Source organism: Pyrus communis, chromosome 5 (genome assembly GCF_041283825.1).
Source record: "Pyrus communis isolate YQ-2024b chromosome 5, ASM4128382v1, whole genome shotgun sequence".
NCBI lineage: Eukaryota > Viridiplantae > Streptophyta > Magnoliopsida > Rosales > Rosaceae > Pyrus > Pyrus communis.
The window spans coordinates 12,279,564-12,299,185 of NC_142569.1; the positions used below are offsets into that span (position 1 = coordinate 12,279,564).

The following is a 19,622-nucleotide window of genomic DNA, read 5'->3' on the forward strand; positions in this document are numbered from 1 at the left end:
TTGTGAATTTGTGTAGAGTTGTTTTGGCATGTGTGACCTCTTGGTTACGTTCAAGATGCATGGCCCATGTACCATGTATGTCGCTGATAGTTTGTTAATAAATTCTTATTACCTTCAAAAAAAAAAAAAGTTGGTTTTTTGGTTGAAACCAACCACGGCCGAATATATCAACAAGAACCAATGTTTGGATCAACAACAAATCAATGTAGCATTAAATTTAGACACATGTAAAAGAGTTGTGTATATATTAGTGTTTTAACACCCATTAATAAAAAAACTAAGAACCAAATCCATTGTTTTGGTTTGGTTTAGTTTGATCTGTTGTATTACTACACACAGACATAACTAGTCACATGTAAGTAGCTAGAGGACATTTTGTCAAAGTAAATGGATTTTTCAAGAACATCTCCATTGCACTGATAATTTTGGACTCAAATCTTATATGTGAATCTAAGGTTCTCCAATGCACCGGAGATTTAAAACTCATATATAAGTCTCCAACGAAGTCAAGACACAAATATGAATTTCAATTTGAGAATTGAGTCCAATGTGGAGCCCACGATAATCAGAAAAATAGTGATTAAAAAAAAAGATATTTGAGTCTAGTCATCTCCAATGCACATAACCAAATTGTTAAAACTCAAATATGGGTTTTGAGTTCAATGTTTTCTCCTCCAATACAAAGGCTTAAATCTTAAAACTCTTTGCATTAAAGAAGATCAAAATATATAAATCCACTTGGTCTAGAATTTGAGTCTTTGCATTGGAGATTAATTGCACCTCAAGAATGATCAAATCTTATTATCTAACTTTTTATAACGAAAGTAACATTTTTGTCTTTATATTAAACACACCGTAATAGATAGGCAAATCTTAGTGAAGGTGAAGTATTCATTATGGAAAATAATGCAAGAGGATTCTATGATATTGTAACAAATCAAACAGTTAAGAAACACTATTATTTTGTTATAAATGTTATACCATGTCCGTTGTCAAAGAAAGCACACACATACAAAAGTCTAGGACCAATTTGAGAACAAAAAAATATGAAGGATCAAAGTGACAAAAACCTCAAAAGTATTGGGGCCCAATCACAAAATTAACCCGCTAAAAATTGAAACTTTATGCACCAATCCAACGGTGGATAATTAACATAGTACGGATGTGATATCAAATCAAAGGCCCCTACCCATAATAGACTAGGAGATCACTCATAGTCAACACTGTTGTCAGCTTTTCCACAAAAACAGAGCTTCTTTGAATTGCCCACCACCTACAACACCACGTTTCCTCTTTCCTCTCTCTCTCTAAACCCTCTGCTTCTTCCATGGAGGTTTCGAAACGTTTCTCTCTCTACATTTTCCTCCTCTGCTTCCTCCTACCCTTAAACAGCACCCCCACTGAGTCTGTTTCTGCAGATGTCGAGCTTCTCCTGGGAAAAATCAAAGCTTCACTGCAAGGTAACTCTCAGAACTTGCTCTTATCTTCCTGGAACTCCTCTGTGCCTCTCTGCCAATGGAGGGGACTCAAATGGGTTTTCTCCAACGGCTCTATTTTGCTCTGCACTGACCTAACCTCCCCCCAATGGACCAATTTGTCTCTCTCCAGAGACCCATCTCTCCACCTTTTCTCCCTTCAGCTCCCATCTGCCAATCTCTCTGGTTCGCTCCCCAGAGAGCTGGGGGAGTTCTCAATGCTCCAAAGTTTGTACCTTAACATCAATTTCCTCAGTGGGACCGTCCCATTGGAGCTTGGGTACAGCTCTTCCCTCTCTGACATTGATTTGGGAGGAAATTTGTTGAATGGGGTTTTACCACCCTCGATTTGGAACTTGTGTGACAATCTGATTTCCCTTCGGGTTCATGCAAATTCGCTGTCCGGGTCGGTTCCTGAACCTGCATTGCGAAACTCCAGCTGCAAGAATTTTCAGTTTCTTGATTTTGGTGGAAACAAGTTTTCTGGGAATTTCCCAGAATTTGTAACCCAGTTTGGTGGGCTTAAAGAGCTTGATCTTGGGAGTAACATGTTTTGGGGTCCGATTCCTGAGGGTTTAGCGCAGTTAAACCTCGAAAAATTGAACCTTTCACATAATAATTTTAGTGGGGTGTTGCCTGTTTTTGGTGGATCAAAGTTTGGTGTGGAGGCCTTTGAGGGTAACAACCCTGGACTTTGTGGGGCACCTTTGAAAAGTTGCAGTGGAAGCTCTGGGTTGAGTCCCGGGGCAATTGCCGGCATCGTTATCAGTTTGATGACTGCAACTGTGGTTTTGGCTTCATTGTGTATTGGATATGTGCAAAACAAGAAGAAAAACAGCAGGGAAGAGAGTGAAGATGAGTTGGAGGAAGAAGAAGATGAGGAAAGTGGCGGTGGTGGGGGTGGTGATCAAGGGAGGCTTATTTTGTTTCAGGGCGGCGAGCATTTGACGTTGGAGGATGTGTTGAATGCCACAGGACAAGTTTTGGAGAAGACGAGCTATGGGACTCTTTATAAGGCAAAGCTTTCAGATGGAGTGACCATTACTTTGAGGTTGTTGAGGGAAGGTAGTTGCAAGGATGGGAGCTCTTGTCTTCCTGTGGTGAAACAATTGGGGAGGATTCGGCATGAGAATTTGATTCCGCTGAGAGCTTTCTACCAGGGGAAGAGAGGGGAGAAGCTTCTGATATATGACCATCTTCCTCACAGAAGCCTTCATGATCTTTTACATGGTATGCATTTATTTCGTGCTTATGCAGTTGTTCCGTGATATTGAATAGTTTATGTTTGTCTATTAAGTAATTAGCTTTGAAATACTTCAGTACTTTGTTTTGTAGTTGATACATTTTATGTCCTTGGCCTCTTGTGATTGTTGAAACATTTCAAACCATCAATATTCGATTATCGTCCTAGATATCAGTTTCTAGTAATAGCTAATTGTAACATCGGAAAACACGATCAAACGAGAGTTTAACGGTTCACTGCCCTAGGCTTGGGAGGACTTTGATACCTGATGGGATTCACTGGCATTAAATGTCACAGGAGATGGATTGTTTTCCAGTCCAGCATACGATTACTTTCTACAATTTATATGGATATGAAAGAGTGGAAACTTAATAACAGGGATCTTGCACTCAACTCTTTCGTAGGGGTCGTTTTGATAATTCATAAAAGCCCTTTGGAAGATTTGGAAACAACAGATTATGTTTAGGCTGGCTCACGTTGAGCAACCTCAAAATCTCTTTTTCCTAACCCTATGTTTCTCAAATTGGAATCAACATATCTTCTACAACCAATGACCAATAGAGTTCTGAAAGCTTGTTGAAGAAAATGCGTACGTGTTCAAAGGGTTCACATATTATTTGCTACCTACTTGTTAACTTATCGACACTCACTGCAGAATTGTTTAACTGTTTTTCATCTGTTTTTGTTCTGAAGGCTTGTTGAAGAAAGTGCATACGTGTTCAAAGGGTTCACATATTATTTGCTACCTACTTGTTAACTTGTCGACACTCACTGCAGAATTGTTAACTGTTTCTCATCTGTTTTTGCTGGATGCAGAAACCAGAGCAGGAAAACCTGTGCTGAACTGGGCTCGGCGACACAAGATTGCACTGGGAATAGCTCGAGGACTAGCGTATCTTCATACCGGTCTTGAAACACCTATCACTCATGGGACAGTAAAATCTAAGAATGTGCTAGTGGATGAGTTTTCTGTAGCTAGGCTCACAGAATTTGGGCTTGACAAGCTAATGATCCCTACAGTAGCTGATGAAATGGTGGCAGTTGCAAAGAATGACGGTTACAAGGCATCAGAGCTTCAAAAGATGAAGAAATGTAGTTCAAGGACAGATGTTTATGCATTTGGAATTCTTCTGTTGGAAATTTTGATAGGCAAGAAGCCTGGTAAAACTGGGAGGAGTGGAGAATTTGTGGATTTGCCTTCGATGGTGAAAGTTGCAGTCTTGGAGGAGACGACACTGGAGGTTTTCGATGTGGAGGTACTGAAGGGGGTGAGGAGTCCCATGGAAGAAGGTCTGGTTCAGGCTCTGAAGCTCGCAATGGGTTGCTGTGCACCGGTTGCATCGGTTAGGCCCTCCATGGATGAAGTTGTGAAGCAGTTGGAGGAGAACAGGCCAAGGAATAGGTCTACTTTGTACAGCCCCACAGAGACGAGGAGTGAGATTGGTACCCCATTTTGAAGCTGCCATTTCTTCAAAAATGTTCAAAATTATGACTTACATTAAATTGAAGGCTTCTTTCGTTCGCTCGCTCGCACTAACGCTTGCTCTTTTATTTATTAGCCTAAGCGTCTTCGCAGTTGAAAATGTTGTGCATCTCTGATTCAGTAGAGAATTGTAGGACTTCATGGTGATAGGATTTCTTCATTTGGTGCTTATATTTTTAGGATGAAAAATCAATTCATGGTCTGTGTTTTGTGATGACATGCTTCTCTTTTAGTCTTCCTTTTCAAGCAAGTGTGCTCGAATGTGTACCCAAAATCCCATACATACATACATACATACATACATATATATATATGTATATATATGTGTGTGTTACATACATACATACATACATACATATATATGTATATATGTGTGTGTGCGCGCGCGCGCACTGCAAATTTCAATGCAGAAAAATCAAATGTTTTAGGAAATATTTTTGCTCACTATCTTATTTATCACCGTTGGATGAGTTTAAATTTCGAGATCTATGTATTAGATAGACAAATTACAGAATTTAAACTCACCCACTGGTAATAAATATGGTGTTGAGCATTACCAGTAATTGAAGGTGGTGAGCAAAAATGCACTCAATGTTTCACTATAAAACAAGGGTGCAGTTTTGCTCATCACTCTCAAGTGATGGTAGTAATGCTCACCACTCTATTTATTATCAATGGTTCTTCAACTAAAACTTCATGACCATTGATCACTTAACTCATCAAAATATGCAGCTATAGTTTTTTTTGTCAATTCCGTTAGAATTCCGTCAAAATGAGTCATGTTGGAAGGACCACAGCTACAATTAAGTTAAAGTTGAGGGACCATTTCTCTAATTGAGTTAAAGTTGAGAGATCATTACTAGAAGTGGGTTAAAATTGAGGGACCATTACTACAATTTCCTCTTGTATCTATTCACTACACAGATCTCGAAATTTAAACTCATCCAATAATGATAAATAGGATGGTGAGCAAAAATATTCTCATAAATAGGATGGTAAGCATCATCATCACTTAATCATCTTTGTAATAATTAAGAATGTCTAAATTCTTATTTATTTATAATTTTTTTTTGTTTTATTATCAATTTAGCTCATGAGAATAATGGGCTTCATTTTTTGGGAAAAACTCTTAAATACCACTATTATTGCAGCAAGGTTCTCAAGAGAACTTCCTGCATGTTGTGCCCGCAACATATGGTACTTATGCTATATAAATTATACTTTGCAATTGATGTGCTGTGATAATACCAACAATGTATTGATATAAGGGAATGATAATACCAACAATGTATTGATGTGCTGTGATTATACTCTTTATTTTTCGATGTTCGAATAAATAATTAAAGGAGAATTAGGGAGCTGAAACAAAAGAAGAACGGTATGGAGAGAAAACAGAAGTGATGGAGAATTAAGGAGCCGAAACAATTGAAGACACATGGAAGGAGAAAACAAGAATGACGAAGTCATTTCTTACGGATGCCATGAGACTATTTGTTACCGTAATAGCGCTATCTGGGAACATTAGCCTATTTGGTTTCTTTGTTTCCTTGCCTAACCATATTGCAAGAACAAAGAGGGTGACAACTGCATAGCTTGTACATGCAAAATCTTAAACAAGCTTAGTTGGATAAAATGTGCTCATGTTTTTTAGGTCACATGTAAGACAATGTGGCCTTGTCATCGAATATTTCATTGCCTAAAGTGCAATTACAATATTATATGGACCAAAGAAAATACAATTACAAACAAACAAAAATGCAACAGGTAGAAATGTGACTAGAAAAAATGTACACTTTTTGGGAGAGATCACGTCCAGTATTCTGGACGTGGAGCGGCGCCCTCGCCTGGTCCAGTAACTGGCCGAAGTTCGCCGGGGCTTTCATCTCAAATATTTGATTGGGGCAAATAGTGGGAAAGGGTTGTAAATATAAGTGCTGCAAACTCACCAATAATCAAAGGAAAGAAAGAATGGGTAATAATTTCTTTCTTCCTTCTGTTCTTGTTTCTCTTCTTTTTTTTATTTATTTTATTTTTTTTAATTTTTTTTATGGGATTGAAATATAATTAACATTGGAAACCCCTCTGGCAGTTGAGGACGCCGGCGCTGGCCGTGATGGAGCCAACCAGGGAAGATGACTTGGCCCCCAAGCTAGAGGCCCTGGCATAGCTTGCTCCGGAACCAGTTCCTGATGCAATGAAATAGGCTCCATTCAGCAGCAGGTCTCCTTCTGATCTCCAGTTCCAGTGCTTCCAATCATTTGGGTCAACTCTATGTGTCACCTGCAAATTATCAATTAAAAAATTTACAATGTTTTTCAAATTCCAACCTCGCCATCTTAATTAGAGGCAGACAATAACGGGGCATTAAATTTCGATATATATACAGCTTATTGGCTATTACCGTTCCCTAATTCATTTACTTACAATTTATAACCGATTTTATTTGTGCATTTTAACTCCTTTATCAAAATTAGCTTTTTATTTTATTATTATTATTATTATTTTTCAAGTTTATACCTCCTTAGCAAAAGCATTGTTAGGGGCCAGATATCTGTTGCCCTGGCTGTTAATTGTGGGTTCGGCACTTCCACCAATGGCGTACATCTCCCAATGTGTGTAGTCATTGTTCACCACATGGAAATACCCGTGCCTACACCTGCAAATTTAATTCAATTGGGGACCAATTAATAAACTCAGAACATGTGACAGTTTTCTCAATTGCAGGATAGTTGCGGAATGTGATCAGCTGGTAGACGGGCAGAATGCAGCCGATCGACCGGTGACTTACAACCCGCAAGGTAATAATCACTTAAAAAAATGTTACCTCGGCATCCTCTGAATAAGTCCCTCACCAAAATGATTGTAGGCAATTGTCACTTGCATAAGCTTGTCCCTTACATAAGAGTCACTGTGGCCCAGTAGCATAACCTTTTCCAATTACCAACATAATTTTTTTGTTAATCTCTTGTTGTGCTTCTGATAAAAGTGCTTATGAGTAAATGTTTCTTACGAAAGCAATCCAGACAAACCTAGTTACGTACCTCATTATGGTGGGTGAAATAGTTGTTGGAAATGGTAAGTGCAGTAGAGCCCATGATAGCATCAACGAGCCCATCAGCACATTTGGAAAGAGAATTATGGTCGATCCAAATGTGGCTGGATCCAAAAATGGAAATCGCGTCGCCGTCCGCCATCGTTCTCCAACCGTAATGGCTCGGCGAGCTCCGGACCATGGCATTTCCGGTGGGTTTGCAGTCATGGATATGCAGCCCATGGATGATGACGTTAGTAACATATTGAATCGTAATGCATGCCCCATATGCAATGTGCACATTGACTCCACGTGCATCAATTGTCTTGAAGCTGTTCATAATTAGCTCTTGCTTTAGTGTGATCACCATGTCACGCTTGAACACAATCCACAACGGCCTATCCTGAATGACAGCGTGGCGGAGTGTTCCGGATCTAGGGTTGATGGGATCGTCGTTGCCGGGGTTGTTCACGACATAGTATTTTCCGTCGCGTCCGCCCACGGCGTTGCGCCCGAACCCTATGCCGCAGTTGGCTAAGCGCTTGCGGTGGAGCTGCCAATGTGGGTCACACCTCCAACAATCATCAATTGGATTCCCCGTCGCACACGAAAAGAATCCCAAATTTCTTCTCTCTGTGCTATTACGAATGCTCCTGAAAATAATTACAAATAAACAAATAAATCATCACATTGTTAATTTAAATAAATGAATAAATAAGCATGTGAAGCAAATAATGTAATGTCACATGCATAAATAATGTTAAAGGGGCCAAAGGGCCATGCGAATAAAATGGTAGGGACATAAAATATTTTGATAATAATAATAAACATTAGGGATAAGAAGGGTACGGTCCATACGGAAATTGGGTTTCTTTTTTTTTATTTTTTCTTTTTTTCCTAAATTTAGTGACACAGAGTAATAAATGGTAAGTTGCACAATATTTTTAATTTGTTCATATTGTTGTGTCGGTGGAGAATTAGGGTTTTATAAAAACTGCATGGGAGCATTGAATGAGGTCATGGCGGACCTATTGAACAACGTAGTTTCTGTCAGTAGGGTTAGTTGCTGGTGCTGGATCGGCTAAAAAAAGAAACAAAATTCTGATGAGAAAAAAGGTTTTCTGGTACAAAACCAGATCTGCGATATCTTGCCAGGCTGGGGATGGGGAGCAAAATTGAAGCAGAATAGACCCCACTGAAATGGGGAATTATGATCATTTCTAAGTGAATTAAACAGTTAAATGAGTGTTAGAAACATAATATTTGGGGAAAATAATGTAATTACTGACTGTGTCTTGATATGGATGAGACAGATTGTTCATATGATGATGGGGTGAATGATGAAAGTTTTTTACTCTTGAGTGCATTGTATTCATCACATAAAAAGCATTGGATTCTAAAGTGCTAATTATTGCAAATTTGGTTCCCATGATTGGTGTTGGAAAGGCAACTAAGAGAGTTTGAGTGCAAACAGGATATGGTTTTATATGATATATAACTGAAGTGTGGTATGTAGTGATTGATATTTGTCTTGAAATAAGTACGGGTAGCAATTTTATCATTTTGAATTTAGTTTTTCGTAGTCCAAATGAGTATACTACGTAGCTTTGTAAACTCCTAGAAGAAGTGTCGAAAGTTAAACTGAGAGGGATCAACTCTTTACTCCTAGTAAAGTACAATAATTAACTAACTTTATTTATTTTATTTTATTTTATTTTTTAGTTGAGCAATATTGTCATTAAGTTAGAAATTAGATTTTCCACTAACGGGGTTCAAACCCACGGCATCATGCAAGAGGGCCAGTTGCAATTAACTAACTTTTTAGATAAGTTATTGTGTGGTACTGTAACATTGTTACGTGATATAATCTGTTTGCATGCAATATATAATATATATGAGTGATTGTCTATTGATATCAAACAATAAACTCTACACCAGCATCCATCTGTACAATACATGAGCTGATTATACCACGTGCTAGTGTTTCACTATCACGCTAACAATCTTTCCACGTGAAGAGGAGGCTTTAGAATTTAGTGAGGTGGAAAAACAACCCTAAGGTGCACAAAAATATGCATTGGCACATAAAGCTGATGGAGATAGAATGAGATTTGGATAAGGGGAAGGAGAAAGAAAAAAAAGACAAGAAAATAATAATGCAAAACGTGAGGAGCGGATCTGGCGACATGGGCATGTGAGGAAAAAGAAAGAGAGGTTGCTGCTGCAAGAACATGCCAACAACTGGGTGGTTGATTCCCCAGAAATACAAAATGTTTAAACACAAATTCCTATTTAATTAATGATTAAGATAATAATATGCTATTAATATAATATAAAGGATTTGATTATTTAAATCATTAAAGACGGAGGAAAATGGGTCTTTGGAATATAAGATGGCAGGGAATTTGTACTACAAGAGAAAGAAGCAACATTACAATGTATGTGCCAAAAAAAGGATATAGTTTTGGATTCTCAGTCAATTATTTTTTTACCATGACATGTGTTTTAGGTTAAATTTACAAAAAAGTGGTCCTTGGGATTTTCTTTCTCGAACAATAGGAGTACCAAATCTAACCCAGCAGGGTTATCTTTGCTCTGAAGTCTGAACTGTTGACTGTTTTTTTCATGGAGTTTTTGGAGGTAAAATTTGAAATGGTATTTAACTGGATTGAACCTACATATAGGAAGACAACAAAAGAGAGACTTGTATGAACCCGAATGTATTTCTCTGTAACCGTCTCTCTTCTTTCGTATATATCTCTCTTTTTGCATATTATATGACATGTACGTGAAGACAAGAAAATACATAAAAACTTACATTTCGTGTAATTTTAGTCGGAGATTTAAGCATGTGGAAAGGACATGTAATGATAAAGTGAGTTAATTGATGCAAAGATGCATAATGCCATGTGACACTTCTTTTATATGATTCCATGATAATTTTAAATATATTTAGGGTAAATGCAAATCATAAAAGAGAGAAATGATAGACTTACATGTCAACCATAGAGGCAATTTCATCTGGATTATCTACCGCGTGCTCATTCAAAGCTTCTTCAGACCTGCAAATTAACAAAACATCGCCAATTTTGCAAAAACAAAAAATCAAAACAATTTTTTTATTTATAAAAGTTTGGTACTCTGTTTTTAATTAAGAAAGAGTTACTAAAAGTTATTAACGTTAACCACCTAATTAAATAAGCCCAAAGAGACACACACCGCCCGATAAGCGTGGAGAGAGAAGTGAGTTATTGCAGAAATGATATGATTAATTATGATTTAATTTAATTACTCCAAGCATTCATATTGCTATTGGATAACTGTACATGATATGAAAAGGGTACTTTTTCGTACGTGAAAAAAAAAAAACATTTATAATTTGCGCTCTTAGCCAATTCGACGACCAGATCAGAAGATCTAAAACCAGCTGGGGAAATATTGAGTTGTCATTGAAAATAAATCTACGTCTCTCTATCTTTCACATTACGTTATTAGTTTGTTTAAAAATTGTAGTATCGAAAATCTGAGAAGCTTAGAGAGGAGGATACATCCCCAGTTGAACGCTCTTAAAACCGAGAAGTTGAAAAAGATAGCAATAGCAACGACTACTGAAAAACTGACCTTTCTGCTATTGACGAGTTCTTGGAGCTGATTGACTCCTTTGGTCCCATAAACCTACCACAACAAAAACCCTAATCCAATGAGCACTCATAACTCATATATAGACTCCACTTGAAATGCAGCTACAAATAAATAAAGGGGAACTGCATATACCTTGAATTAACATTCTTGCCACTCTCTGCAGAGGCATTTGTGCTTGCAAGCAGAGCTAGAAGAACCGCCATTGTCGAAAGTAACGAAAACAAGTTCAAAGAGACCGCCATTGTTGCTTCAGAGCAAGCTCTCATTCTCTAATCTCTATATTTATATAAACAATCGCACTCAATCGGTTGTCGAAAGAAGAAGAAGAGGAGGAAAAATTGCAGGCAAATGGAGTCAAAGAAAAGTTGTCATAGTGCAGTGTTTATATAGTGAACTGGCCGGGCCTAATCACTTTTCTAATCTTACTTAATTAAACCCTGGTTAAGTTAATCACTAAAGTAAACAACAACATTTGACAACCTTTACCACCACCCTTAACTGTCATTAACTGATTCTCTCTCTTTAAAGTCCGCCACTTGTCAAAGGTGGGTGTCGGTCAGTCACGTGCCAGACCCTCTTTGGTCTTTGTCTGTTGAGAATTTTTTTTTTGTGCCCAGTGGTGCACCACATCTTAATATATAAGTGATAAGAAATTTTATTTTTTATGCTATTAATTTTTTAATACAAGAATCTCATTATTTGAATAAAGACAAATGATTTACTAGCCTGGATACATTAAAAGTCTCTTCTCTATCTTCACACCTCCACCAACCGCGACTGCCCACGTCAACTCATTTATTTCCATTTTTTAATTATATTTTTCTTTTTTTTTTTTTTTAACTGATCCATCTTGTTCATATGACGTACTCGCGGTGTCTTTTAGTCTCGTGTACTCGCTGGATTTTGGAGCCACGCAGCCACGTGGGAGTAACTGACTTTCCGGTAAGCGTATGTACTGGCTGGAATATATAAAAGGTTGACGACTGACAGGGTGTCCTCTAAAATTCCGAATGAGTACGGCACTTGCGGTTAATCGAAGTTTCGCGATCTGCTAGGTCACCGGTTATTTCGGTAATCTTCCGTACTCAAATCCGATTAGTGTTTTTTCTCTTCTATTTTAATACAATTGTGCTCAACAATTATTTTATTTTCCACCAAACTGATATGAATTGTTTTATTTTATTTTAATACAATCGTACTTAACAATTGTTTAATTCAAGGAAGGATCATTTGTTAGTTGTTTCCATGCAGCCACCATACTGATATGAATTGTTTCATTTATGTATAAATTAGGATTGTTTGATTACTATTATTTGTTTTCAGTTTTCATTTTTAGTTATTTTTAAAAATTGAATTAAATAATTTTATTTTTTTTCCAAAAAATAAAAAACTCGCAAAAGTAACTTCTATTTTCAGTTATTTTTGGAAACTGCAGACGATTACCAAACCAACCCTTAATATTTGTCTATTACTTAGAAGGTAAAAAATAGTTGATGCTTTAAAAAATCATCATATATGCACACTCCCATATCAAAAAAAAAAAAAAAAAATGCTCATGACTGTTTTGGAGATCAATTTTTGTTATTAACATTGTGGAAATTTAAAGAGTTTTTCCTAATTGACATTCTCAGGGAAGGATCATTTGTTAGTTGTTTCTATGCAGTCAGCATACTGAAATGAATTGTTTCATTTACATATAAATTAGGGTTGTTTGATTACTATTTTATTTCCAGTTTTTTTTTTGGAAATGAATTAAACAAGTTTTTCGGTTTAAAAAACAAAATACAAAGTTGCGAAAGTAGCTTTTATTTTTTTTGCTTTGAAAACTGCAAACAATTATCAAACGAACCCATAAATTTTGTCTATTGCTTAGGAAGATAAAAAAATAGTTGATACTTAAAAAAAATCATCATATGTACACTCCTTAAAATGTAATTATCCCTTTAGACTATATTTAAAATAAAAAAAATAAAAAAAAATTCTCATGACAGTTTTGGCTTCTGAGTGTGAACATCAGTTTTTAAAAAGAGGTAGATTGAGATAGCGTTGCTTAATTTGAGTGTTTTTTTATCCGATCTATGGAAAAAGAGATGTGGTATGTGAATAGGTTAAGATTTCACCATAAAATTAATAGACAATATGTATGTGGCGAATTTTCAAGTCAAATACGTGGATAACACAAACAAGGCGACATAGAACCCGTGTTAACATTGGGTTTCACATGTTGACAACACGATTTGATAACATGAAAAAATTAAGATTCTACCAAAAAATTAATTGACAGTATAAAAAATAATCTAACTACTTATAAGCTAATGAATTTTAAATAAAACAATCAAGTGATGTTGAGAGAGAATATCATGTTAACAGGTTTAAACAAAATCTCATTTGATTGGACATCCAATCCAATGCACAACCCAAAAGCCCATAACAGTGAGGTGTCTATTTTGTCGTTCTATTAATCATATACCATGTTCGTTCATCAATCGTGGTTCACCTAATCCACTCAATTTTATCTTTGGCATGCTTAAAAGACTTGGATAGATTGGCTACATTCTAATATAAATATTCGAACTCAATTTTTCATTATTTTCGTAAACTTCAAGTGGAAAGTTAAATTGCAAGATGCTTGGAGCTTAATTACTTAAGAACATTTTCTTTTGTATTTGAAATCTTGAGCTTGAATTCTTTTGTCCCTAGTATCCTTTATATAAAAAATAAAATTTATAGTGGAATGTTCTTCTCTGGGGCATGTGATAAATGATGCTCGAAACTTCCTCCATTCGTTTTTTGGTTTCAAAATTGTCCACGCTCATCGGGAGGCCAGTAAGGTGGCACATAGATTTCACCTTGAATTAAGAAGTAATAAGTGTTTGGAAAAATAAAAATACGTTGCTTATTTTAAAAGCATGCAATAGTCTCTTAACTATTAACCACAACTTTTAAAGGCATCGTTTAAGTTGTTTTTTAACATTACTTTTGTAATAAGCAGAATACAACATATGTCATATATATTTTTAATTCTCATTATTACCGCTGTAGTTTTTTACTTTTCTTTTTGTGTTTTTCCCGCCACCATCTTCCATCACTTTCCACTGTTAGCACTTCTGCCACCACCACCATCATAATTCCCATCACCTCTCCCCAGCATTTTCGGCCCCACCACCAACTCCTTCATCATCACTACTCTTGGCACACCATCGCCGCATCACCCCTCCATTACATTCCATCGTCGTCGCTATCACAACAATCAATATCACAATATTTACCGTATCTTATTCATTTTAGTTATTATGCACACCTAAATATTTTTATATAAAATTTTACCAAATATACATTGTGACACTGCTTTTTACAAGCTAAACACTTTTAAAATTACGTTTTACCAATTACTTAATTATTCTACTTTACAACTAATGATTCTCAAACCAAACAGAAGCAACTTTATTAAAGTTACAAAACTTAACCAAATTCGCCCGTAAACCGTCTTTTTGTATTTGGTTTTAATGTTGTTCCTCCTTGTCTAGAGAATGCATTGCACTTTGACTCTGCGGAGAAACATCCAAGGTGAATTAGAGAATGAACTTGCGCATAAACGGATGGCAACCTAATTAATTGTTGAAGATTCATGCTGGATTTGAGGATGGTGATTGAACAAATCTGATTAAGTTCTTAATAAAAAATACCATATGGGCACAAACAAAGTGTGTGAGAAAAATTTTTATTTTTGTTTTTGAAATAGAAGGAGGGAGAAGGGAAGTGATAGAAAACGTGGGAGTGAGAGGTTTTTTTTTTTAATTTTTTAATTTTATTTTATGATTAGAGATATGTTAGGATTACATATAGGTGAGATTTTAAAAAAAATATCAAATTTTTGTTGTGTGAAATTACATTTCTGCCCCATATTTGTTATTCATGTTCTGTTTTAATTAGAGAGTTAAATTAATAATTTCATATAGTTTTGGTTAACAATGAGTGTTTTATTAATTAGTACAGATATATCAAATGTACCTAACTCAACCGTAGTGTATTGCACCCTAGGAACAAAAAATTGATCATATGATATGCAAGCCTACATGTATCCCACGTCGTTTAGAATCTTTCGCCCTAATTTGTTTTTAAGAAATGATAGCAGTTTTATTATAGTAATGCAACATTTATTCATAACACATTCGTGTCACCTCTCAAATCGAGGTAGGGCCCATCAAGACATGTGTATCTCATCTCTATTAGAGAGGTTAGACAAATGTGGTATAAAAAATATGGTAATAGTAACATTTTGTGTTTTATTATAATATTAATAATTGATACAAATATCAAAGATGACATTTTGGATAACATTCAAGAGGTGATCAATCCAAAGTGACACACCCTGACCGAGATCAGGGCATACTGGCCGTCATGTGAGAGTGACGTAACCATGTGCACAGTGCGGAAGCTAAGAATAATAATAAAGTACGAATAAATAAAAACCAAGCTATACACTGAGTAGATAACATACATGTGCAAGCGTAAGTGTGAAAGACAATATTCAAAGCACGGAAGACCTAGTGCAGTCAGGGGGAAACAAACACCAAATAAACACACCCAGAGGTGGTCCTACACTGGTGATAATATGTTAGATATGCAGGGAATCCCTCGAGAGCCACCAAAAGAGCTATCCAAACTAGAACCTGGAGGGGCGCAAAACAGAAAGCGTGAGTGGGCAAAAACAAAGCTTTTCAAAATTATTTCAATAACAAAAGTTCTAACCCCTCGCCGTAAAACCTGTATAGTTTCCCAGAAAATATAATATCCACATATATATAAAACATGCTCAGAAATATGTCATGTCGAATGCCTCTTAACAAAATGCAAGTACTCAAGTAATGTCAAATCAATGCCATAAAATCTGTCAGCCGGAGTCACCTAACGTGACCTGTACGGGTGAATCTAAAGCTCGAATCTCCAACTCACTAACTATACATGCACACGAGTCGGAACCACCTAAAGTGATATGTACGACAAGACTGGGTGTAAATAAATACGCTCAAATGCTACGATTACGTGAAGATTGGGCGAATAATCGCGGGTCACCTACGAGTCGGAACCACCTAAAGTGGTCTGTACGACAGGACTGTGCACCTAACTTGGATCCAAGATGAACGTGTGGTGCGGGAGATGAACATCACGTGAAGGACTGTGCCCTACTCTGGGCGGGAGCACTAACACTGGGGGTGCAGGTTATAAGCTCTTTATGCATCTCAAATCATTACTAGACACAAATATAAACCATAACTTTCCTGGCACTTACCTGTGCGTCTGCAGCACCAAACATATATATATGCAACTACTAATGCATAATTAAATAGGCAAACGCAAAGTATGACATTTAAAACATAGAAATATTTCATTTCATTTTCTGGGAAAATCACAAGTATATAGGTATATACAGAAAACCAAAAACCCACTCACTGGTATGTAGAAGGGTCGTAACCCCCTTGCCTCGAGTGACTATGCTTGTCCTCAGGATAGGTCTCACTTATATGCGAAACAACTATAGAAACGTTAATTTAAAGCACATAACCCAAACTAGGTAATAACTTCTCAAACAATGCTCAAATGGGGTGTGTGAATACACCAACGTGATCTACTCAACCTCACGAACATCCCCATATTTTTAAAATAATTTTCCGATGCCGCACGCGCCCCCAAGTGTCGGCCAAGGCACGGCTACACGCGCTGCCCACGCGCAGGCACACTGACGGTGTCAGTTAACGCCGTCAGGAATATTCTGTTATATCTGACAGATTTCATTAAAGTTAACCTAACGCCGTTAGGAATATTCCGTCCAAACTAACGGAATATTCCGTCGTTTTCTCCGGCTAACCTCCGGCGCCGTCGTCGTCGCCGGAAAACCGGGAAAATTTCTAAACTTCATTTCTCACTCGTTTTTCACCCAAATTTCACGAAAATGGGTACCAAAATGAAGCTTACAACTAGAGGAACAAATCCTTACCACTTTCAAGCACTAAAACCAACGGAATCTCGCCGGACAAACTCCACCAAATCCGGCTAAACCTGTAACTCACGATCCCGACGTCCAAAACCTTCAAACGAACTACCCCGAGCTTCCTAAGGACCTCACCAAGCTTCCTAAGAACCTCGGGTTTGACGTGAAAACAAAGGTTCCCTTACCTGAAATAGGTATGATTGAACTCCTAAGAACCTCACGAGCACAAATGTATAGTTTTCTTCCTCGATCTACCATGTTTTCGAGTGTTTTAGTCTTGTCCGTACACAAGCAGAAGAAAAGAAAGAGAGAGAGAGACTCGAGACAGGAAGAAGATGAGGATGAAAGTGTGTGGGTGCGTGTATGGTCCAAAATCAGCCCACCAAAACTCCAAAATGACCATATAATGAAACAAAACACTAGGGGCAAAATCGTCATCTTACCCCTACGGTACGAAAAATCCGGGATGGGTTGTCACAACCTACTCACCTTAAAAAAATTTCATCCCGAAATTCATAACAACCACTCACACCAACCACTAGCGATCAAAGAACAACCGAGGATACAAATCTCTCATCCGATCTTCAGTCTCCCAAGTAGCCTTCTCCGCTAAATGATTCCTCCACAAAACTTTCACCAAATTCACAGTCTTGTTCCTCAGAACCTTTTCCTTCCAATCCAGAATCGTCACCGGTTCCTCATCATAAGTCAAATCCGGATTAATTTTCAAGGGTTGAGGAGGTATCACATGAGACGGATCCGCAACATAATGTCGAAGCATAGACAAGTGGAAAACATTATGCACTTTTGCTAGCTCAGAAGGCAACTCAAGCTTGTAAGCCACTTCACCAACTCGCTCAGTGATCATGTATGGTCTGATATACCTGGGACTCAACTTACCTTTCTTCCCAAATCGTACAACACCTCTCCACGGTGAAAGCTTCAGAAACACCCAATCGCCAACCTCATAAACTATGTCCGTAGCATGACGGTCCGCTAAGCTTTTTTGTTGATCTTGGGCTGCCTTCAGGTTAGACTTGATTACCTGAACATGTTGAGTAGTCTCCTCAACAATCTCCGGGCCTACCAAAACTATTTCTCCGACCTCTGACCAACACAAGGGTGTACGACAAGATCTACCATACAACGCCTAAAATGGTGCCATGCCGATACTCGAATGAAAGCTGTTGTTGTAGGGAAATTCTATTAAATCCAACCGCTTGTGCCAAGCATCGCTAAACTGCAACACCGAAGATCTCAACATTTCCTCCAACGTCTGAATAGTTCTCTTTGACTGACCATCTGTCTGAGGATGATATGTTGTACTATAAAGTAATCTCGAACCTAAAGCTTCCTGAAAAGCCACCCAAAATTTAGAAGTAAATCTTGGGTCACGATCCGAGACAATACTCACTGGAACACCATGGTACTTCACGATCTTCGAGATGAACAACTCAGCTAATTGGCCCAAAGAATACTTTTCCCTCACTGGAATAAAATGTGCTGACTTAGTAAGCCGATCAACAATCACCCAAATGCCATCAAAACCATTATGTGTACGCGGAAGCTTGTACACAAAATCCATAGTAATGTTTTCCCATTTCCACTCTGGAACAGGAAGCGGCTGCAACAACCCAAACGACTTCTTCCTTTCAGCTTTAACTTGTTGGCAAACAGCACACCTACTCACATATTCAGCTATCTCCCTCTTCATACCCGTCTAATAATAAAATGGTCGAATGGTATGATACATTTTAGTAGCTCCTGGATGCATAGCATAAGCCGAGATATGTGCATCATCGAGAATTGCTTTCTTTAAATCCAAATTATTAGGCACAAACATCCTACCCTCTTGCATAAGCATGCCATCCGATTCAGGAACTCTGATGTCTTTCCTCTTCCCCTGATTCCTTGCTTGGATTATTTCTTGAGTTTCCTCATTAGCTATCTGAGCTTCAAGCACACGATTAACTAAAATTGGCCTAACTTGAAAATTATCAAGTAAAGCCACCTCTTGATCTTCTGCCTCTAACCTCATTCATGTGGATCTTAAGTCTGCTAGAAGAGGAATGCGACTAGCGTACAACTCATTAATACGGCCCTGAGACTTCCTGCTAAGTGCATCATCTACCACATTTGCACGACCAGGGTGATAATCAATCGTGCAATCATAATCACTAAGCAGTTCCAACCACCTTCGCTGACGAAGATTAAGATCCCTCTGCGTAAAAAGATACTGAAGACTCTTATGATCTGTAAAGATCTTGCATTTTTCTCCATAAAGATAATGTCTCCATAACTTCAACGCAAAGATAATGGCTGCTAACTCCAAATCATGCGTAGGGTAATTCAACTCATGAGGCTTCAATTGTCGTGAAGCATAAGCAATCACCCTACCTTGCTGCATCAACACACATCCCAGACCATTCAAGGAAGCATCACTATAGACCTCAAAATCACCACTATTGTCCGAGAGTGCCATAATAGGTGCATGAGTGAGACAATACTTCAACTTCTGGAAACTCTGCTCACAATTATCATCCCACTCAAATTTAACATCTTTCCTCGTTAACCTCATCAGTGGTAAAGCAATCATGGAAGAATCCTTCACAAACTGTCAATAATACCCTGCTAAACCAAAGAGACTCCTCACCTCAGTGACGGTTCGCAGTTGTTCCCACTTCTCCACAGCTGCCACCTTTTGAGGATCCACCAAGATACCTTGAGCAGAAATAACGTGCCCCAAAAAAGCTACT

At 37.6% G+C, this 19,622-nt stretch overlaps 2 protein-coding genes across 2 annotated transcripts; one reads left to right on the forward strand and one right to left on the reverse strand.

Moving 5' to 3' along the window:
* The first annotated feature begins 1,205 nt into the window (after window positions 1-1,205).
* LOC137726158 (putative kinase-like protein TMKL1) lies at window positions 1,206-4,418 on the forward strand. Its single transcript, XM_068465038.2, has 2 exons — window positions 1,206-2,705; window positions 3,535-4,418. The coding sequence occupies exons 1-2, from the start codon at window positions 1,328-1,330 to the stop codon at window positions 4,173-4,175; spliced, it is 2,019 nt and encodes a 672-aa protein (XP_068321139.2). The 5' UTR covers window positions 1,206-1,327; the 3' UTR covers window positions 4,176-4,418.
* A 1,225-nt stretch (window positions 4,419-5,643) lies between these two features.
* Window positions 5,644-11,274, reverse strand: LOC137725213 (putative pectate lyase 8). The gene is made up of 7 exons (XM_068463826.2): window positions 11,007-11,274; window positions 10,854-10,907; window positions 10,229-10,294; window positions 7,243-7,885; window positions 7,026-7,129; window positions 6,719-6,857; window positions 5,644-6,481 (listed from the first exon to the last, which is right to left on the reverse strand). Exons 1-7 carry the CDS (start codon window positions 11,138-11,140, stop codon window positions 6,266-6,268), a joined length of 1,356 nt encoding a protein of 451 aa, XP_068319927.2. The 5' UTR covers window positions 11,141-11,274; the 3' UTR covers window positions 5,644-6,265.
* Between the last annotated feature and the right edge of the window lie 8,348 nt (window positions 11,275-19,622).